At 50.8% G+C, this 17,237-nt stretch overlaps 1 protein-coding gene across 1 annotated transcript in view; it reads right to left on the minus strand.

Moving 5' to 3' along the window:
* Nucleotides 1–301: 301 nt before the first annotated feature.
* MROH7 (maestro heat like repeat family member 7) overlaps nt 302–17,237 on the minus strand; it is a 51,713-nt gene continuing 34,777 nt past the window's right edge. Inside the window, 9 exon segments of the mRNA XM_024119910.3 lie at nt 302–599; nt 1,133–1,192; nt 3,294–3,396; nt 7,299–7,421; nt 7,708–7,863; nt 8,455–8,634; nt 9,322–9,456; nt 14,548–14,662; nt 16,507–16,644. Coding sequence (XP_023975678.1) covers nt 361–599; nt 1,133–1,192; nt 3,294–3,396; nt 7,299–7,421; nt 7,708–7,863; nt 8,455–8,634; nt 9,322–9,456; nt 14,548–14,662; nt 16,507–16,644 — 1,249 coding nt within the window. The 3' untranslated portion in view covers nt 302–360.

Here is a 17,237-nt window from a genome sequence, read left to right on the forward strand (position 1 = left end):
GGGATATGCGTGATATCATGGGGTGGAGGGGGTTCTCTTTTCCTCCTCCAAAGGCTACCCAAATCATCATCTCCTTTTGTTCTTTTTCTCTCCCTGTGAGGGTGGGGAACCTGAGATATCCAGCAGACTTACTGTGTGGCCTTGAGCAAGCCATACCACCTCTCTGAGCCTCAGTCTCCCCACTTATAAGATGTGGACGAGACAGCCTATGTGCATCTGTAAATGTTGACTGACTCAGTGATGAAGGCCATGCTCATCTCATAGGAAACACTCCGTGAGGAGAGGCAAAACATGTGGCATTTATAGTGAGCATGGCTGGGACCATGGCCACCTCCGAGGAGGGCCGGGGGCTCAGGGGCATCACTGCTTCAAGGACATCTTCAAGGAACCCAGTGTCTGGGAGCGCCGCTGGTGGGAAGTGGGCAGGTTCTCACAGCTAGGGCTCCAGCGGTACGTGGTAGCTGGGTCACACACCCAAGGGTTCCCGCGTGGCAGTGGCCAAGAGTTCCGCCAGCAGCTGGCCAGGACGTTGTCCTGGGCCTGGGCCGCGTAGATGCACACTGATGCTTCTGGGTCGTGTCTCAAGTTTTCCAGAGCCGAGTTATGGGGAGGAGAGAAGTCGCTTGTTAAGACCAGGTCCCCGCATGAGTCTCACACCTCATCCTTCGCCCTTCATGCCTTGGCTTAAACACTCTGCTCGGCATCCCCTCATCTCCCAGCTCTTCAAATTGTTCATGCCTTTTGAAGCCTGAATCAAAACCTGCGTTCTCCAGGAAGCCTTCTTGGACTACCCCAGCCTACCTTCATGCTCCCATCAGCTTCCGCAGTTACAAACTGGACGTGCTCCTTTAAGAGACTGAACTACTTGCTCTACACTAAATGGTTTTTGGTCTTATTTTCTGAGCCTCGTTTCCTGGATCATAAGCTCCCCTAGGGTGGGGTTGTGTGTCTGTGTCTTGGTGACTCCACAGTACTTAACATGTACTTGCCTGGGTCAGTACTAGCACAACTGGACTGAGCTGAAGCCCCTGGCCTTGGGACATAGCCCTTCCCTTTCCCGTTACCCACTGTGAGCCTACTCGTTCCCTCACTGGCCCCTGAAACCTCACCAGCACAGGGCAGGACTTACCGGCTTTAACTTCATTCAGATGATCTTCCGTCACGATGCTCTCCATGCAGGGGACCAGGGACCCTTGAGCATAATCCGAGAGGTGAGTGCCTCCACCTCCTGACTCCGACCCCCACCTTTGGACCAGACCCCCTCAGAAAAGCTCTCCCTACCCTCTTCCAGCCCCACAAGTAAGGACACAAAAAGAGAACTTTGTCTTGACCTGGGACAGATTCCCTACGACACAGATTCCTAGGAGAGGTGGCAGGTCCAGCAGGCAGGGGTGGCACCAGGACATGGGCAGGAGCTGGGCTGAAGCTGACTCTGAGAGGTGGTCCTAGGTGGTCTCTTCCCCAGGCTGGTCCTTAGTGTCCTTAGACTCAGGGAGGTGCTGCCTCGGCACCCCCCTCCTCCAGGGAGTTTGAGCCACAGTAACAGGAAGGGTACCAAGTGCCTCGCATACCTTCCAGGCAGGTGGTTGGTGGGGCTCCGGGAGGGGCTGAGACTCAGCTCCTCGGCCACACTGCTCAGCCCTACCCTGCTCCCAGCCTGCATGCCCAGCTCCTAAAGTACCCGCGGATCCTTGAATGAGCCGTACCTCTCAAAAGGCCCTTCCCCCACTTCTGTGCCTGGCTAATTCCTATTTGTCCTTGAATATTCCGTTTAACACAGTCGCTCCTCCAGGAAATTTTTCCCGACCCTGCCCCCAAGCTAGTTAACTGCCTCTCTGGGTTCCCAGACTCGCTGAGTTTCTCTCTACCTGTATATACTGTGTTGTATTTTACTTGTGATTCCTGAACCTCTCCCACCAGACCAGGGGTTTCTTCAGCTTAGATCCACTGGGGATGGGGGAGTAGGAAGGATAGTCTCTGAGTGTATGCTTATATACATTTTTCTAGGGAAAGTGCTCATAACTTTCTTCAGGGTCTCACAAAAGATCCATAACCCACAAGAGGTTAGGAATCAAAACACCACACTAGGAGCTGTCTGCGGGCAGATGCAGGTGCTACCAGCTTTCTTTTCCCAGCACAGGCCCTGACACAGAGAAGACTCCCAGGGTGTTAAACACCAACATTTTTAGAAGTGATTAATTTGGAGCAAGATTTAGAGAAGTCAGAATTTAAGAAATAATGTCACTCTGTGTGAGAAGGTGTCCCTGAGCCGGTCCCCACAGCCTGAGGGATTGCCCGCCCCACCCCCGCCCCGCCCCCTGTCCTAGGCATCACTCACATGTCCCGGAACTGATCACGTTAAGAGCCACCCCTACACCTCCCCACCCCCAAACATCAACATCACCTCCTGAAAAGTTCTGTGTTTCTCTAGGCTAAGCGCAGTGCCTGACACAGAGTAGAGGATCAATCAATGATTGCGGCATAAGCCAATGAATGCATGCATGGACGACAGGATGGATGAAAAACTGCAAGTGAATTGGGCGAAGGTACTAAAAGAAACATCGCTTTACAAGGTGGAGGGCTGGCAACGTCATCCTCTCCAAGCCTCTCTGCAGTAGGGTCTCCTGGTCCTTGAAGGGTGTGTGGATATTTCAGGGAGCGGAGGGGAGGGGAGTAGCTGAGAGGAGAAAGCATGCGATCAGAAGGGTCCTATGGGGGGACTCTGCGCGAGGGCAGTCTGTGGTTTTTCCCCCAGAAAGGCAGAGGTCGGGACTGTGGAAAAGAAGGATGAACGTGACTAACACTGAGGGAGCAGCTTTATCTGCCAGTGTTCACACATGCAAAAAATATTCTCATCCGCTCCATGAAGTAGGAGTTGATCCCCATCTTACTGATGATCTTACATATCTTACAGAGGAGGCTCAGTGGGAGTAAATGACTCAGTTGGGGTCACACAGAAAGGGGATCATGGAGCTGAGATCCTAGTTCACTTTTCCACTGTGCAGCTTGGCGCCTCCTGCCGAGGTCAACAGCAAACTCCTGCTGGGCCTGGACCCCACCGTACTCAGCGGGGAAGCAGCACTTCTGCTTCTGCGTACAGAAGCCAAGGTTGTGACCTTGGCTCACTTCCCAAACAGCGATCTCAGAGGAGGGGAGACCTTTCTAATTTATACCAAGGCCGTCTGCTGGCCAAGCCTTGCACGCAAGTGGAGGCATCCACCCAGTACCAGAAGGGCCGCAGCTTCCTTCCAAGGGGAGAAAGCAGTAGGACTAGCTCTGCTAGGGCAGGTTACCTATGAACATGACCGAGGACTTCCGGAGGGAGGCCCTGGAGCTCTTGGTGTACTCCAGGCTCTGGCTGAGGAACGCAAAGGCACTGTCTCGATGGGTGTCCACCTGGGACAAAGAGAAACCTGAGAGTGCTGGGCCCTCAGAGGGACTACCCATCCACCCCTCCCAAAGCTAGGAATGGGGACCATGTCAGGCAGTCGGGTCCTGGCTCCTTGCCTCCTAAACATCTCTGCTACCCAGTCTGGACTCTCCCAGAGGCCAGGCCTCATGTTCTCTTAGCTGATTGCAACAGTCATTTCAATGGTCCTCCTGCCTTGGTTGTCTCTTCTTCCAATCCACCCACCTGCTACAGCCGGAAGGTAAGTTCTAAAACGCAAGTCCAGGGACTTCCCTGGTGGCACAGTGGTTAAGAATCCACCTGCCAATGCAGGGGACATGGGTTCAAGCCCTGGTCTGGGAAGATCCCACATGCCGCAGAGCAACTAAGCCCATGCACCACAACTACTGAGCCTGCGCTCTAGAGCCCTCGAGCCACAACTACTGAGCCCATGTGCCACAACTACTAAAGCCCATGGGCCTAGAGCCCATGCTCCACAGCAAGAGAAGCCACCACAAAGAGAAGCCCGCACACCGCAACGAAGAGTAGCCCCCGCTCGCCGCAACTAGAGAAAGCCCACATGCAGCAACGAAGACCCAACACAGCCAAAAATAAATTTAAAATAAATAAATAAATTTATTTTAAAAAATAAAATATAATGCAAGTCCAGCCAGAGCTGAGTATGGACATGGCATGCGAGGGACATGACTAAGGAGACAGGTTTGACCAAGGTAAAGGATTCAAGTTACAGAGCAGTGAGGAATAAACTAGAGACTTAGGAGGGTCTTAAAAGTCCTTAAAATCCAGATAGGAATAGGGCTTCCTTATGCATTAGAAAATAGGAAGCCAGCACTCATTCTTAATAGGGCAATGACAAAGCAATGTTTTGGGCAAAATAGTCTGACAGTGGTGTTCAGGTTGGGTGTGATCAAGTAGAAACTAGGGGGCAGGCAATCTGCTAAGAGACTGTTGAGGGAGATGAAGAGAAGTCTGATCTGATCACTCTCCTGTTGACAATCTGCATGTCAGGGAGCGCACTCCTGGGCCTGGTGGGCAAATCAGTCTCAACTTCCATCACCACCTCCATGCACACCATGCTCTGGTCCCAGTCGTGGCCCAGTTCTCCCCAGATCTGTACCTGGTACAAGCCATTGCTCCTGACTGGAGTGCCTTTCCCTCTTTCCTTCCTGATGAGTTCCCTCTCATTCTTTGGCGCTCAGCTCAGCAACCAGCTCCTCCCCAAAGCTTTCCACAAGCCTCAGGCAAAGCTGATCCCACCACTCTTGACCTTTCCATAGCATGTTGCACAGCCTTTGTCGTGGCACCTATGACATTGGCCTATGATTATTTATACCTATCTCCCCCACTGAATCTGGTGTTCCCCCAAAAGAAGGGGCCAGCTCACTCAGCTCAGAGTCCTCAGTACCCTGGACAGAGCTTGGCATGGCACAGGTGCCCAGAAAGTGTTGGATGAATGAATGACTAGGTTACGGACCCCTTCTTAAAGCTAAGGCTAGAGGTTGACCTTCATATGAGCGGAGCTGCTGATGCCTGGAGAGCAAAGAAGAGACTGAACATCCGGAAGGGTTTAATGCAGAGGTCACAAGCTGGCAGCCCACAGGCCGCAAGTGGCTGGCAGGGCAGCGGCCAGCACAGTGTTTTAAATAAGCTAAATTGATTGTTAATTAATGTCTTATAAAAATCTAGGGCTTCCCTGGTGGCGCAGTGGTTGCGCGTCCGCCTGCCGATGCAGGGGAACCGGGTTCGCGCCCCGGTCTGGGAGGATCCCACGTGCCGCGGAGCGGCTGGGCCCGTGAGCCAAAAATCTAGATTTTCTTGTGAAACTGGAGGCCCTGGTGAGAGTGGGCTGCATGGTGAGCTGGAGCTGGAGCTCTCCACTCGTGCTTTCAACAGAGCCTGGGGGGACTTCCCTGGTGGTCCAGTGGGTAAGACTCTGCACTCCCAATGCAGGGGGCCCGGGTTCGTACCCTGGTTGGGGAACTAGATTCCACATGCATGCCGCAACTAAGAGTTTGCATGCCACAACTAAGAAGCCCGCATACCGCAACTATGAGCCCGCATGCCACAACTAAAAGATCCTGCATACCACAACGAAGATTTCGCATGCTGCAACTAACACTTCGCGTGCCGCAACTCAGACCTGGCACAGTCTAAATAAATAAATAAATAAATGTTTTTTTAAAAAGGAAAAAAAAAAAAAAAACCAATGCTTTAAAAAAAGAAAAAAAAACAAAACAAAACACCAGAGCCTGGGCGCTCCAGGCTGTCACAGCCCTACCACCTCCACATCACTTATTATCTGCGCAGTCACAGATCATGGTAAGTATTTGAATTAGCGACCCTGGTCAAACACTTCCTCCAGGCCTTTTTCCCTCTGTAAAATGAGGTAAAATATTAGGCACTGGATTGCAGAGGTTTTGAGCATTGTTGATAAGGGTTATTGTTGCAAAGTAACAATGTGTTACTTTGTATATTTTGGTTAGGTCAGTGGGAGAATGGGGATGCTGTAGGCCCCAGCCAGATCTCCCTTAGGGTGTAAAGGATTTATTCCCCCAGGTACAGATTGCTTTGGTGGAAGAGAACTGCTGGCCCAAAGTCATGTCCCTTCCCAGGCTGGCTGGCATCCAATGACAAGGCAATCCACAACCTCAAGACCTTCTTCAAGGGACAGAACCGGAAACTGACGGACAGCTCGGTCTATATGGAAACCTGACCCCTAGGTCCAATGTGAGGAATCTCAGCATAGTGTTGGCTGAGACTTCCCCTGAACCTACACTGCAGCTTGACTCTCCCTCTGCCACTGCTGCTCTCTGCCCTTCCTTCCACAGGGACTGATCCCAAGGGCGCTCCCTAATAAACCTCCTGCATGCCAGTCTCTGCCTCAGAGCCTGCATCGTGGGGAACGCGGCCCATAACAACAGGGAAGGTAGATGGGACTAGAAGGCAAAGCCTCCCAAATTGTATGTGGAGGAACCAGGCTGCATCCTGCAGTGCAGAATTTCACTGTGTATATGGCTCTCTCCTACTGCAGGATGTTCTCAGGTGTTATCTCGAAAGGGAGTTCTGTGGTTAAATAACTTTGGGAAACCATGAATTAACCATGAAACATTTCCTCAGCACAGAACATCTCAGAGCTTTAATGTACCGATGGCACTGCAAATCTCCAAGAGGAAGATGACGATGCAGTATTTCCCAAACTTATTTGTCTTGGAACTTCTTTTCTCCCCTGTGGGGCATATCTTGTAGGACGGGTGTTGCAAAGAATACACACTGGGAATTACTGTTGTAGAAAAGGGAGCCAATGGAGCCCTTCAAGCAGGGATATAATATAGACAGACTGTGTTTTAACCAGACCATTTTGGTGGCCTGAATGGGGAGTGGACTGGAGGGAATGAGATTCAAGGCTTGGGGACCCACTGGATGGCTGGACCAATGGCCCTGCTGAGAGACATCCATGACCTGAACGAAGGGTAATGACAGTGGGGAGGGGGAGGGAAAGACAGATTCAGAGGTATTAAGGACATTTAAGATTGATCAAAGGTGAAGGTGAGGGAGAAGAATAAGCCTCAGAGAGTTTTAGGTTTCAGCTTTTGGGGATCTAGAGGGACAGAGCGGAACTGACATGGGATGGGCATAAGTTCAGAAGACAGATGCTGAGCTTAAGGTGTGTGTGGTTCATTGGGGGAGATGTCGGTAAGCCATGGAGAGGGAACACCAGAAGTGGAGAGAGGAATCGGAGACAAAGATGAACTTCCAGGAGCCAACGACTTGTAGGTGGTAATGGCATTGTCAGTAAGGATGCAAATGTAAAAAGAAGAAAGAGGCAAGGAAAGAAACTGCCACCTCCAACATACTCATAAGGACCCACTGTAATCTTGGAAGCACTCACAAGGTACTTGCAAATTTTGGCCACCATCTGCTGCTGGTTGTCCCAGGGCTTCCGACTGTAAGCTCTTTTTGGCAATTCCCAAGCCATGAAGCAAGAACAGTGGAACAGGGTCTTCACACATTTCTGGGGGCCAACAGGAAGAGAACACCAGAGCTGTGGAATTCCAGGATAGCCGGAACGTGTTCCAAAAAAAAAAAAACCGTATGAAACTGGATTTTGGAAAAGCAATTCCTATTCGAAACATACAAGTGAAGTTGGCTGTTTTGAAGAGAAATACTGACATGGGTACCTTTGGTAAACAGACTTGGCCAGACATAAATAAACTGTCCGGTGATGGATCATCTGTGATTCTAGGTTCGGTTCTGTAAAGAGGGGTGCACCCTCAGGGCTCAGGGCCGTGCACACTCACCTGGCTCACCTTGGCATTGCCCTCTTGCATGGTCAGCAGCAGGGGCACCAAGGTGCTGATCAGCTTCTCCTCCATGGCCGGGGTGCGAGGCGAGCGCAGCTTCTGGACCACCTTGCCGTACAGATTGATGCAGGAGGAGCGCACGTCCTCTCGTGACTGGGGCAGATCCAGAGGCTCAGGCATGCTCCATCTTCCAGGAGGCTGCCTGGGCCTCTGTGCCCCCCATGGAGGCACATGGCCTCCCTTCCACTCATTCTGAGGGCCCCTCCAGGCGCAAGTCACACAGAGACGGAAAACAGTGAAGGCCACCTGGTGGGCTGATCTGGGGCTGGCGTCTCCCTCAGCAAAGCCTAGGTCTGGAGCTCTGCCCACTCTTCCCAGCCAGGGCCCCCACTAGCCTAAAATGTGCCTTCGTGCCAAGTGGGAAAATGCCCCCCTCTACTGCGACCAATCAAAAAACAGTGACCCCTCTAGGTGGACCAATCACAGTGAGGCAAGTCTCTGGAGAAACTTGATGACGCAAAAAGACCTCCCTCTGTGAGAACTAATTAGAAAAGGAGCGTTCTCTGTGCAAACCAGTTACAAAGAGACGAGGACCAGTTGGGACTAGTGCCCCTTCCCCTGGGCTGACTCGGCCTTGCCCAGGTCCCAACAGGCCGTGGGAGCTACTGCAACACCCAGAGCAGTAAAGAACTGCCCTCCAGGTGCCGCCCCACCCCATCCTCCTACCCCCATGGGATTCCTTACATCACTGAAGTGTGGCAGCAGGATCTGCAGCATCTCCGCATAGACCGAGCTGTCCATCAGCTTCCGGTCCTGCCCCTTGAAGATGATCTTGATGTTGTGGACCGCTTCCACCACCAGCAGCCCATCCATACTCTTCAGACCCTTCACCATGGAGGGCAGGAGGGCCTGCACCTTGGTGGTCTGTGGAGAAGGAGCATTTGGGATGGGGGCTCCTATCTGTGCTAACAGGCGGGAGACCCAGCCTCTGATTCACTGAGATGAACTTGGTCAAGCAAGTCCCACCTCCAGGCCTTTGCTTATGTTGTCCCACCTGCCTGGCATGCCCTCACTCAAGCTCCTGCTGTCCCCAAAGCCCTCTTTGGCCTCACTGACTCCTTCCTAGCCTGGATACCTGAGGCCCTTTGTTGTCTCCCCCACTTCTTGGCACTATATAGATGATACCATGCGTTGTTAGTTAGCTTTCTGAGTCTATATCCTGTCCCTTTGTCCCTCTAAATCCTAAGCTGCAACAACAGTGCCTGGTAGAGAAAAACACAGCACTTTTAAAAACGCTAATGATATATCAACAATCTGGGACTCAGTTTCCTAATCTGTAAAATAGGAATAATTACTGCCATCCCCACCCCTCCTATACACACTGCCTTTAGGGTCATTGTGAAAAATCTGAATTTAGAAACTATTTTCTAGAGAATAAAGTATAGAGGGAATTATTAAGTGATACCCATTTTACAGATGGGATAACTGAGGCAGAGACAGACATGAGCTCTGTATCCAGCCAGCAGCATTGGAGAGTCAAGGATGGCCAAGCTCCATCCTTCCTCCTGTCAGGGGCCTGGCTGGGTGGGCTCTCCCCTACCTTCCACTTACCTTCTCAGTCCTTCGGGCCAGGATGACCAGGCCTCTGATGGACAGCACCTTCATGATGGGGTCCCGGTGGCTCAGGCCTTCTGCCATCCGCCCCAGAGAGTATTCCTCAGGGATCCGAGGAAGTAAGAATAATTACTCCCTGGCCCAAGGGGTACCTCAGGCCCTGTTTGCCTCTGGGGCCTCATTCACACCTGCCTACCCTCTAGCCCACATTCTTACACCAGCCGGCTTCTAACCGAGCTGCCCATCATTCACGGAATGACCCAGGCTGTTTTGTCCCCTCTGTGCAGGCAGGATGCCCTTCTGCCGGGGCTCTCACCTCCACTCTAGCCCCAGCTCACCGTGTACAGCTCCATCCAAAACTCAGCCCCCCTGAAGGCATGTTTGACAGTGTCTCCAGGCCTCACCTAGGCTGACTGCCCCCTTCTCTGGGGCCCTGGGAGCCCTGAACATGGAAACCTTAGTGCCCCCATGTGCTTATGCATCTGCCTCCCGTATCCTATCCCACTAGCGGCTTCCTTGAGGACACAAACTGAGCCTTTCTCCTTGGGCGCCTGTTACCTGATACAAGCTCTGGGGTGAAGTGTGTGCTCAGGGAACACTTGTTGCCTGAGTTCACATCCAACAAGAAATGGTTCCTTTCCTCCTTAGAACTGCCCTCCAGGACTTCCCTGGTGGTCCAGTGGTAAAGAATCCGCCTTACAATGCAGGGGATGTGGGTTCGATGCCTGGTCAGGGAACTAAGATCCCACATGCCGCGGGGCAATTAAGCCCGTGCGCCACAACTACTGAGCTTGCACACCTCAACTAGAGAGCCCTTGTGCCACAAACTACAGAGCCCACACACCCTGGAGCCTGCGCACCACAAAAGAACTGCCCTCCTCCAGTGCCCCCCATTGCGGGATTAGCACCATCAGCCCCCCATTGTCCCAGCCCCAAACCAGGCATCACTCTCATCTCCTTCCTCTCTCTTGCCCCCCACCTCCAGCACCCAACCGGTCTCCAGTTCCTGCGTAGTCATCCTCAAGCACTTCTCCCATCTGTTCCCTTGTCCTCCATCTACTGTGACTACTGAGATCTTATGTCTATGATGAGGAGAGAGAGCTGGAGAGAGCGGGCAGGACAGTTGATGGGGTGGGGAGTGGGGGAGGCAGGAAAAGTGGGGCTCCACCTACCACCCGCCCTCCACCCATCATACAACACTGCTGCTCTGTACCAGTGTGCTGGCACTGTTCTAAGTGCTTTATGTGAACTCACCTAATCCTCATCAAAACCCTGTGAGAGGTCAGAATGGCCATCATCAGAAAATCTACAAACAATAAATGCTGGAGAGGGTGTGGAGAAAAGGGAACCCTCTTGCACTGTTGGTGGGAATGTAAATTGATACAGTCACTATGGAGAAGCTGGGACGAAGTGAGAGAGTGGCATGGACATATATACACTACCAAACGTAAAATAGATAGCTAGCGGGAAGCAGCCGCATAGCACAGGGAGATCAGCTTGGTACTCTGTGACCACCTAGAGGGGTGGGATAGGGAGGGTGGGAGGGAGATGCAAGAGGGAGGGGATATGGGGATATATGTATATGTATAGCTGATTCACTTTGTTATACAGCAGAAACTAACACAACATTGCAAAGCAATTATACTCCAATAAAGATGTTAAAAAAAAAATAAGGATAGTATTGGATTATAACCCAAAGAATCAAGTAAATATCCACGAGTCTGTATTGTTATTAAAAAATGACCAAATAAATACGTGAAAGTAGAAGGAACAACTCTTACAGAAGAATTCCAACTAATAATTGTAGGCTGAATGAAGGAAATAGAAAAATCACCATTAGAAAACCACAGGAATAACGGCTCCAGGCAGGATCCTTTGATGAATGCTAAAATTAGGGGGTAAAAGTTTAACTTGCCTAGTTTCAAAGTATCTCGCCACATATATTTCTTAACTACAAAAGGATACGTGTTACCCTCACAGTCCCAACCACCTTTACCAACTGATGAAAGTTAACATCATCAATAATAAGAAGTTAAAATAGAGGTCATGGGCCCCCTGACATGATGCCCTGAGAGGTCACATCACCTATACAGGTTCTTCTCCTAAATGCATAACCTCAGTCTAATCATGGGAACACATGAGACAAAGCCAAACGGAGGGACATTCTACAAAATACCTAGAGTTAGTCTTTCAGTGTGCCAAGGCCATGACAGACAAGATTAGAGGAGATGAAGGAGGTCCCATTAAGTCAACTAATGTGCAAGGTGGGATCCGGAATGGATCCTGGAACAGAGAAAGGACATCAGTGGAAAACTGTGAAATCTGAGCAGTCTGTAGTTTATAGTATTGTACCCATGTCTTAGTTTCGATTATTGTACTATTTTTATGTAAGTTGTTATCGTCGGGGTGTGGGAGATACAGGAACTCTCTTATTATTTTTACAGCTCCTCTGTTACATCTAAAATTATTTCAAAATAAGAGTGAAACAATAAAAGATTTAAAATTTTTGCTTAAAAAAAAAACCCCTATGAGATGAGCAATGCATTATCCCTGTATTATAAGAAAACAAGGCACGGACAGGTTCAGCAACTTGCCGAAGGTCACACAGCTCCCTTGAGGACTTCACCCGCCATTGGAAGAAGCAAGCACACACACAGTCACAGCATGCGAGGCTGGGGGAGCCGGGGAGGGACATCTGAGCGACATCAAAGCACCACCGTGAACATGGTGGGCCTGGCTCTGGCCAGGAGTGGGCCACCTCTTCTGGGGAGCGGGAGAAGGACTGAAGCTGGGTGAGGACCCCTGCCCCAGGGAGGGAGGGCCACTGCTCAGGGCTCCAGGGGAATGCTGGGAAAGGTTAAGCCTACTGTCCCTGACCTTGTGGACACGGGAGGTCCAACCTCCACCCCCCTCCCCCAAGAGCCCCTGTGGCAGCCACTAACAGACAGAGAGAGGACCGCCTCTCCCACGAGGCTGACCAGGATAGAGGAGCCAGGTGGGCAGACCTGGTCGGAATCTCTCTGGACAACTTGAGCTGTGTGACCTTGAAAACTGCCTCTTACCCCGTCGACCCGTGAGCTTCACAATTCCTGGTTTTCAGGGCTGCTGTGCTGATGAGTGGGGTAGCAGATAAAAGAGGTCAGCGTGGTGTTTGGCATGTGGCAGCCCCTCAAGAAATGGCACTTTCCCTTTCCTCACCAGGGTCACGGGGGAAATTAGAAGTAGACCCCAGCAGAGCTGAGGCTGTAACCCCGACTCCTGGCTCCAAGACACACGCTTGTCCTCTTGGAGGTGACATATTCTGCCGGTGCCTGCAGAGCCAGGCAAAGTGTTCACTTGGGTGCTCACTCATCCATCGTATCCCCACTTCTTGGGGGCCCTCTTGGGACTGGGTCTAGGGATGTGACATAAACACAATGTAGTCCCTACTCCCTAAACTCACAGTGCACTGGAGAGGCAGAAAGGTGCAAGAAGTGCCGGGATTGCCATGCTGCCCTCTGTCCACCTGGCAATCTTTACTCAAGGCCCAGCTCAAATGGCACCTCTTCCAGGAAGCCTTCCTTAACCTTCCACTGTCTGAGCAGACAGTGAGCCTCTGAGCCCCACTGTACAGACCCTGGTGATAGCCCAGACCCCCTGTGTGGCAGCCAGCAGGTCACAAGAGGAAAATGGGATGGCAGTTAAGAGAGTGGGTTTAACAAATGTCCATCGACCAATGAATGGAGAAACAACATGCGGTATGTACATACAACAGAATATTATTCAGACTTAAAAAAGAATGAAATTCTGACCTGCGTTACAACATGGATGAGCCTTGAAGACATTATATGAAGTGAAATAAGCAAGACATGAAAGGACAAATATTGATGAATCCACTTATATGAAACCTAGAATAGGCAAATTCATAGAGACAGAAAGTAGAATGGTGGTTACAGGGGCTGAGGAAATGAGGGAGGGAGAGTTAGTGTTTAATGGGTACCGAGTTTCAGTTTGGGAAGGAAGATGAAAAACTTCTGAAGATGGATGGTGGTGATGTTTGCACAAAAGTGTGAATGCACTTAATGCCACTGAGCTGTACACTTAAAAATGGTTAAAACGGGGCTTCCCTGGTGGCGCAGTGGTTGAGAGTCTGCCTGCCGATGCAGGGGACACGGGTTCATGCCCTGGTCCGGGAAGATCCCACATGCCGCGGAGCGGCTGGGCCCATGAGCCATGGCCCCTGAGCCTGCGCGTCCGGAGCCTGTGCTCCGCAACGGGAGAGGCCACAGCAGTGAGAGGCCCGCGTACCGCAAAAAAAAAAAAAAAAGGTTAAAATGGTAACTTTCATGAAGTATTTATTTTTTACCACATACACAACCACAAGCACACACACAAAATGAAAGAGAGAGTGTACTTTAGAGCCCAGGTGTCTGGCTTTGAATCTTGGATCAGCCACTTAACAAGCTGTGTGGCCTTGGGAAAGTTACTTAAATCTGTGCCTTGGTTTCCTCCTCTAAACTAGGGGATGGAATAGTATATGCATCATAGGATTATTGTGAGGATTAAATGGATCGATATGTGTAAAGCTCTTAGAATATGCCTAGAAGGTAGTAAGTGCTCAATAAACGTTGGCTATTGTTATTGGCAAGTCTTCCCTTCTGGGGTCAACCCTACCAACCTTCTCCTGACTCATCTCTCCCCAGTACCCACTCCAGTACCCCCATACACTCACTCAGCTTAGTTGTCACTTCCTCCAGGAAGGCCTCCCTGATGTTCCCCCACCCAACACATCCAAGACTTTTGTTCTCCCACCACAGCCTGAATTGCCCCCATCATAGCACAAGTCACTCTATAGTACCCTGTGTTATAATTGGGATGTGCTCTGTCTCCCCTCCCATACCAAGAACTCCTTGAGAGCGAGGCAGAGTCAAATTCATATTTGTGTCTCCAATCTGGTACCTGGTACACAGAGGGGCCCAGCAAGGTTTGGTGGTTGCCTGGGACAAGGGGGAGTCCGGGAAGAATGGAATGGGGTGGAGGGGGTAGAAAGAAGAGGAGAGATGGGAGGGATGAGGGAGAGAGAGCTACGAAGCCTTTGTACTCAAAAGAAATCATGTTCAGGAAAGATTCTAAAGTGTTAAGTACTTATTGCACAGGAGAAATGACCAGCAATGGGAACTGAGGCCTATGCTCAGGGGAAGGCCCGGGGGGACCCCTGCCCCACGCCCAGTGCCCAGTCTCTACCTCCACGAAGAAGGCAGTGGCGGTGATCTTGTGCTTCTCGTTGCCTCGCTCCAGGAGCAGGATGAGCAGGTCGAGGATGTGGCACAGCTCCTGGCAGGAGTAGTGCACCATGGCCCTGGGTGTGGGGGAAGAGTGCCCTTAGGCTCTCCAGCCCCAGGGGCATGTGCTGGGTGGGGGCCTAGCCCCAACACTCAAAACTCTGGGCAAGCCCAAGTCACCTGGGTTCCTGCATCCCCAGGGTTTCCCACCTGGACAGGATTTCAGAGACCATTTGGTCTAACTGCTTCATTTTACAGATGGGAAAACTGAGGCCCAGAGTGGGAAAGTGACTTGCCTGAGAGCACAGAGCAAATCAGTAAGAAAGACAGGCTTAAGACCCCTGAGTTCCCAGGACCACTCCAGCAGGAAGAGACAGGAAGGAAAGGGTGTGAGGACCCACTCACTAGGCACCAGGCAGCAGCCAGACACGTTCAAGTAGTTATTGCATTTGATCCTCACCATTACCCTTTGAGGTAGGTTACTGTTGTTAACCTATTTCATAGATGAGGAAACAGAGGCTTTGAGTGTGAAGTGCCCAAGGTCATAGAGCTGAAAAATGGCAGAGCTGGAGCCCCAACCCAGGGCTCCCCACTCCAGCTGCCTCGTTCATTCTACTAAGCCAGGGGTTTGCAAAGTGCGGCCCCTGGACTAGCAGTATCAGCATCACCTGGGAACTTGTTAGAAATGCACATCCTCAGGCTCCCATCCCAGGATAACTGAATCAGAAGCTTTAGAGGTGGGGCCCAGCAATCAGTGCTTTAACGAGTCCCATAAATGATTCTGATGCACCCTCAAGTCTGCACTATGCTTCATTAATCAATGAATCCAGGCAAGTGTGTCAGCCAAGAGTAGAGTCTGGAATAAGACAGCCTGGGTTCCAACTCTGGCCCTTCCACTAGCTGTGTGACTTTGGGCAAGTCACTTAACTTCTCTGGGTCTCAGGTTCCTCATGGGTAACACTGGGAAAATAATAGTGCTATTTCATCGGTCATGGTGAGGGTTAAATGGAATAGTCCATGAATGCACGGCTGTTTGCATGGTGCCTAGAGCATAGTAAGTGCTCAATAAATGCGATTGTATCCTGAGACCCCTGGGGAGAGCACCATCCTGGACACTCAGCATGCAGGGCTAAGAAGCAGACTCTTCCTGCAGGAGCCACATTAGTGAAATCAAGGTGCCACCCCACCCTTCTCCTGACCCCATGGGAGGCTGTGTGTGGTTGGGGGGAAAAGCCCTGATCTGGGCCAGCAGGTCATTTCCAAGCCTTGCCACTTCCTGGTTGTGTGACCTTTGGTATATAACTGTCCCTCTCTGAACCTTGGCACCTTCCCCTGCAAAATGTGCATTAATAATCCCTGCCCCACCAGTCAGCATGATGATAATAAAATCTAACCTGTGTTGGACTCTTACTATATGCCAGGGGCTGTTCAAAGTACTTTAATCCTCACCCTAAATCTTGGAGGTGGGCCCTGTTATTATTTCCATACTACTGATGGGAAAACTGAGACACAGAGAAGGAAACGAACTTGCCCTGGGTCACACAGCTGGGAAGTGGTAAGCTGGGATTCAGACGCAGGTAGACCTGCTCCAAGGCCGCACTATAAACTGCTCGGCTAGACCATAATTTCTGTATTAGCGCGGGAACTAAATTCATAATGTGGTGAGAAAGGTGCTTTATAAATAACGTAAGTGCTCTGCAATGCCAGGTACTGCTATAACAACAGTTTGTAGAGTGTGTGCTATCTTTCACATCTGAATTGTCTACCCACTGAGGTAGATGATACTCTGCCAGTCTCAGAGGAGAGACGATGGAGTGAGGGAAGGGTCTTGCCCAGAGAGAGATGCAAACGCAGGTCTTTCCAAAGACCCTGAGGTCTCTCCCCTCCCTCCAACCCCTGCCCTGGGGATCCCCGGCCTCACCTGGCCAGCAGGGACAATCCACGGTGGTGGTTCTCCGCCTGCTCCATGAGCTCCCAGCCGCCCTGGTCCTCCAGAAAGGTAAACTCGTATGAGCAGCCCATCTTCAGCAGAAGGATTTTCACCACTCTGACCACCCAGCTGCCAAGACAAGGGGGCTGAGACCTCATGTCACCCTGCCCCCAACAGGCCAGACCTCCCTCCACCCAAGTCTCTCCCACCATCAGTTCCATCTGCCAGACAAATTTCTCTCTGCAGCCTCAGCACACGGTATCGTCCTGTGACGAGATCCTATCTTGTCCTTACAACACACCTGTCAGGGTAGGAACTGCTTACCCCACTTCAGAGGCAAGGAACCAAGTTGCCAGGAGGTTAAATTGGCTTAACCCAAAGTGCAAAGCACTGTTATAGGCCAGGACTCAAACCCAAGGTGTCCTGACTTCAAGCCCACCTACACAACTGCTTGCCCTCTATCCCTCAAAGTGCACTTTTCTGAGCATAACATGCAATAGAAACCAAAAAGGAAAAAGACTGAGGAACTGGACTACATAAAAATTTTAAAGTTCTGAATAGCAAAAGACCATCAAATTGTTGCAGGTTAAGTGATAAACTGGAATACAAATGACAAAGAGTTAATGTCCTTAATATATAAAGAGCTCTTACAAACTAATAAGAAAAATTCCCAACAGTCCTATATAAAATTAGGCAAAGAACAAGAACAGGTTGCTGACAGA

The sequence above is a fragment of the Physeter macrocephalus genome, unplaced genomic scaffold (assembly GCF_002837175.3).
Source record: "Physeter macrocephalus isolate SW-GA unplaced genomic scaffold, ASM283717v5 random_156, whole genome shotgun sequence".
Classification (NCBI taxonomy): Eukaryota; Metazoa; Chordata; class Mammalia; order Artiodactyla; family Physeteridae; genus Physeter; species Physeter macrocephalus.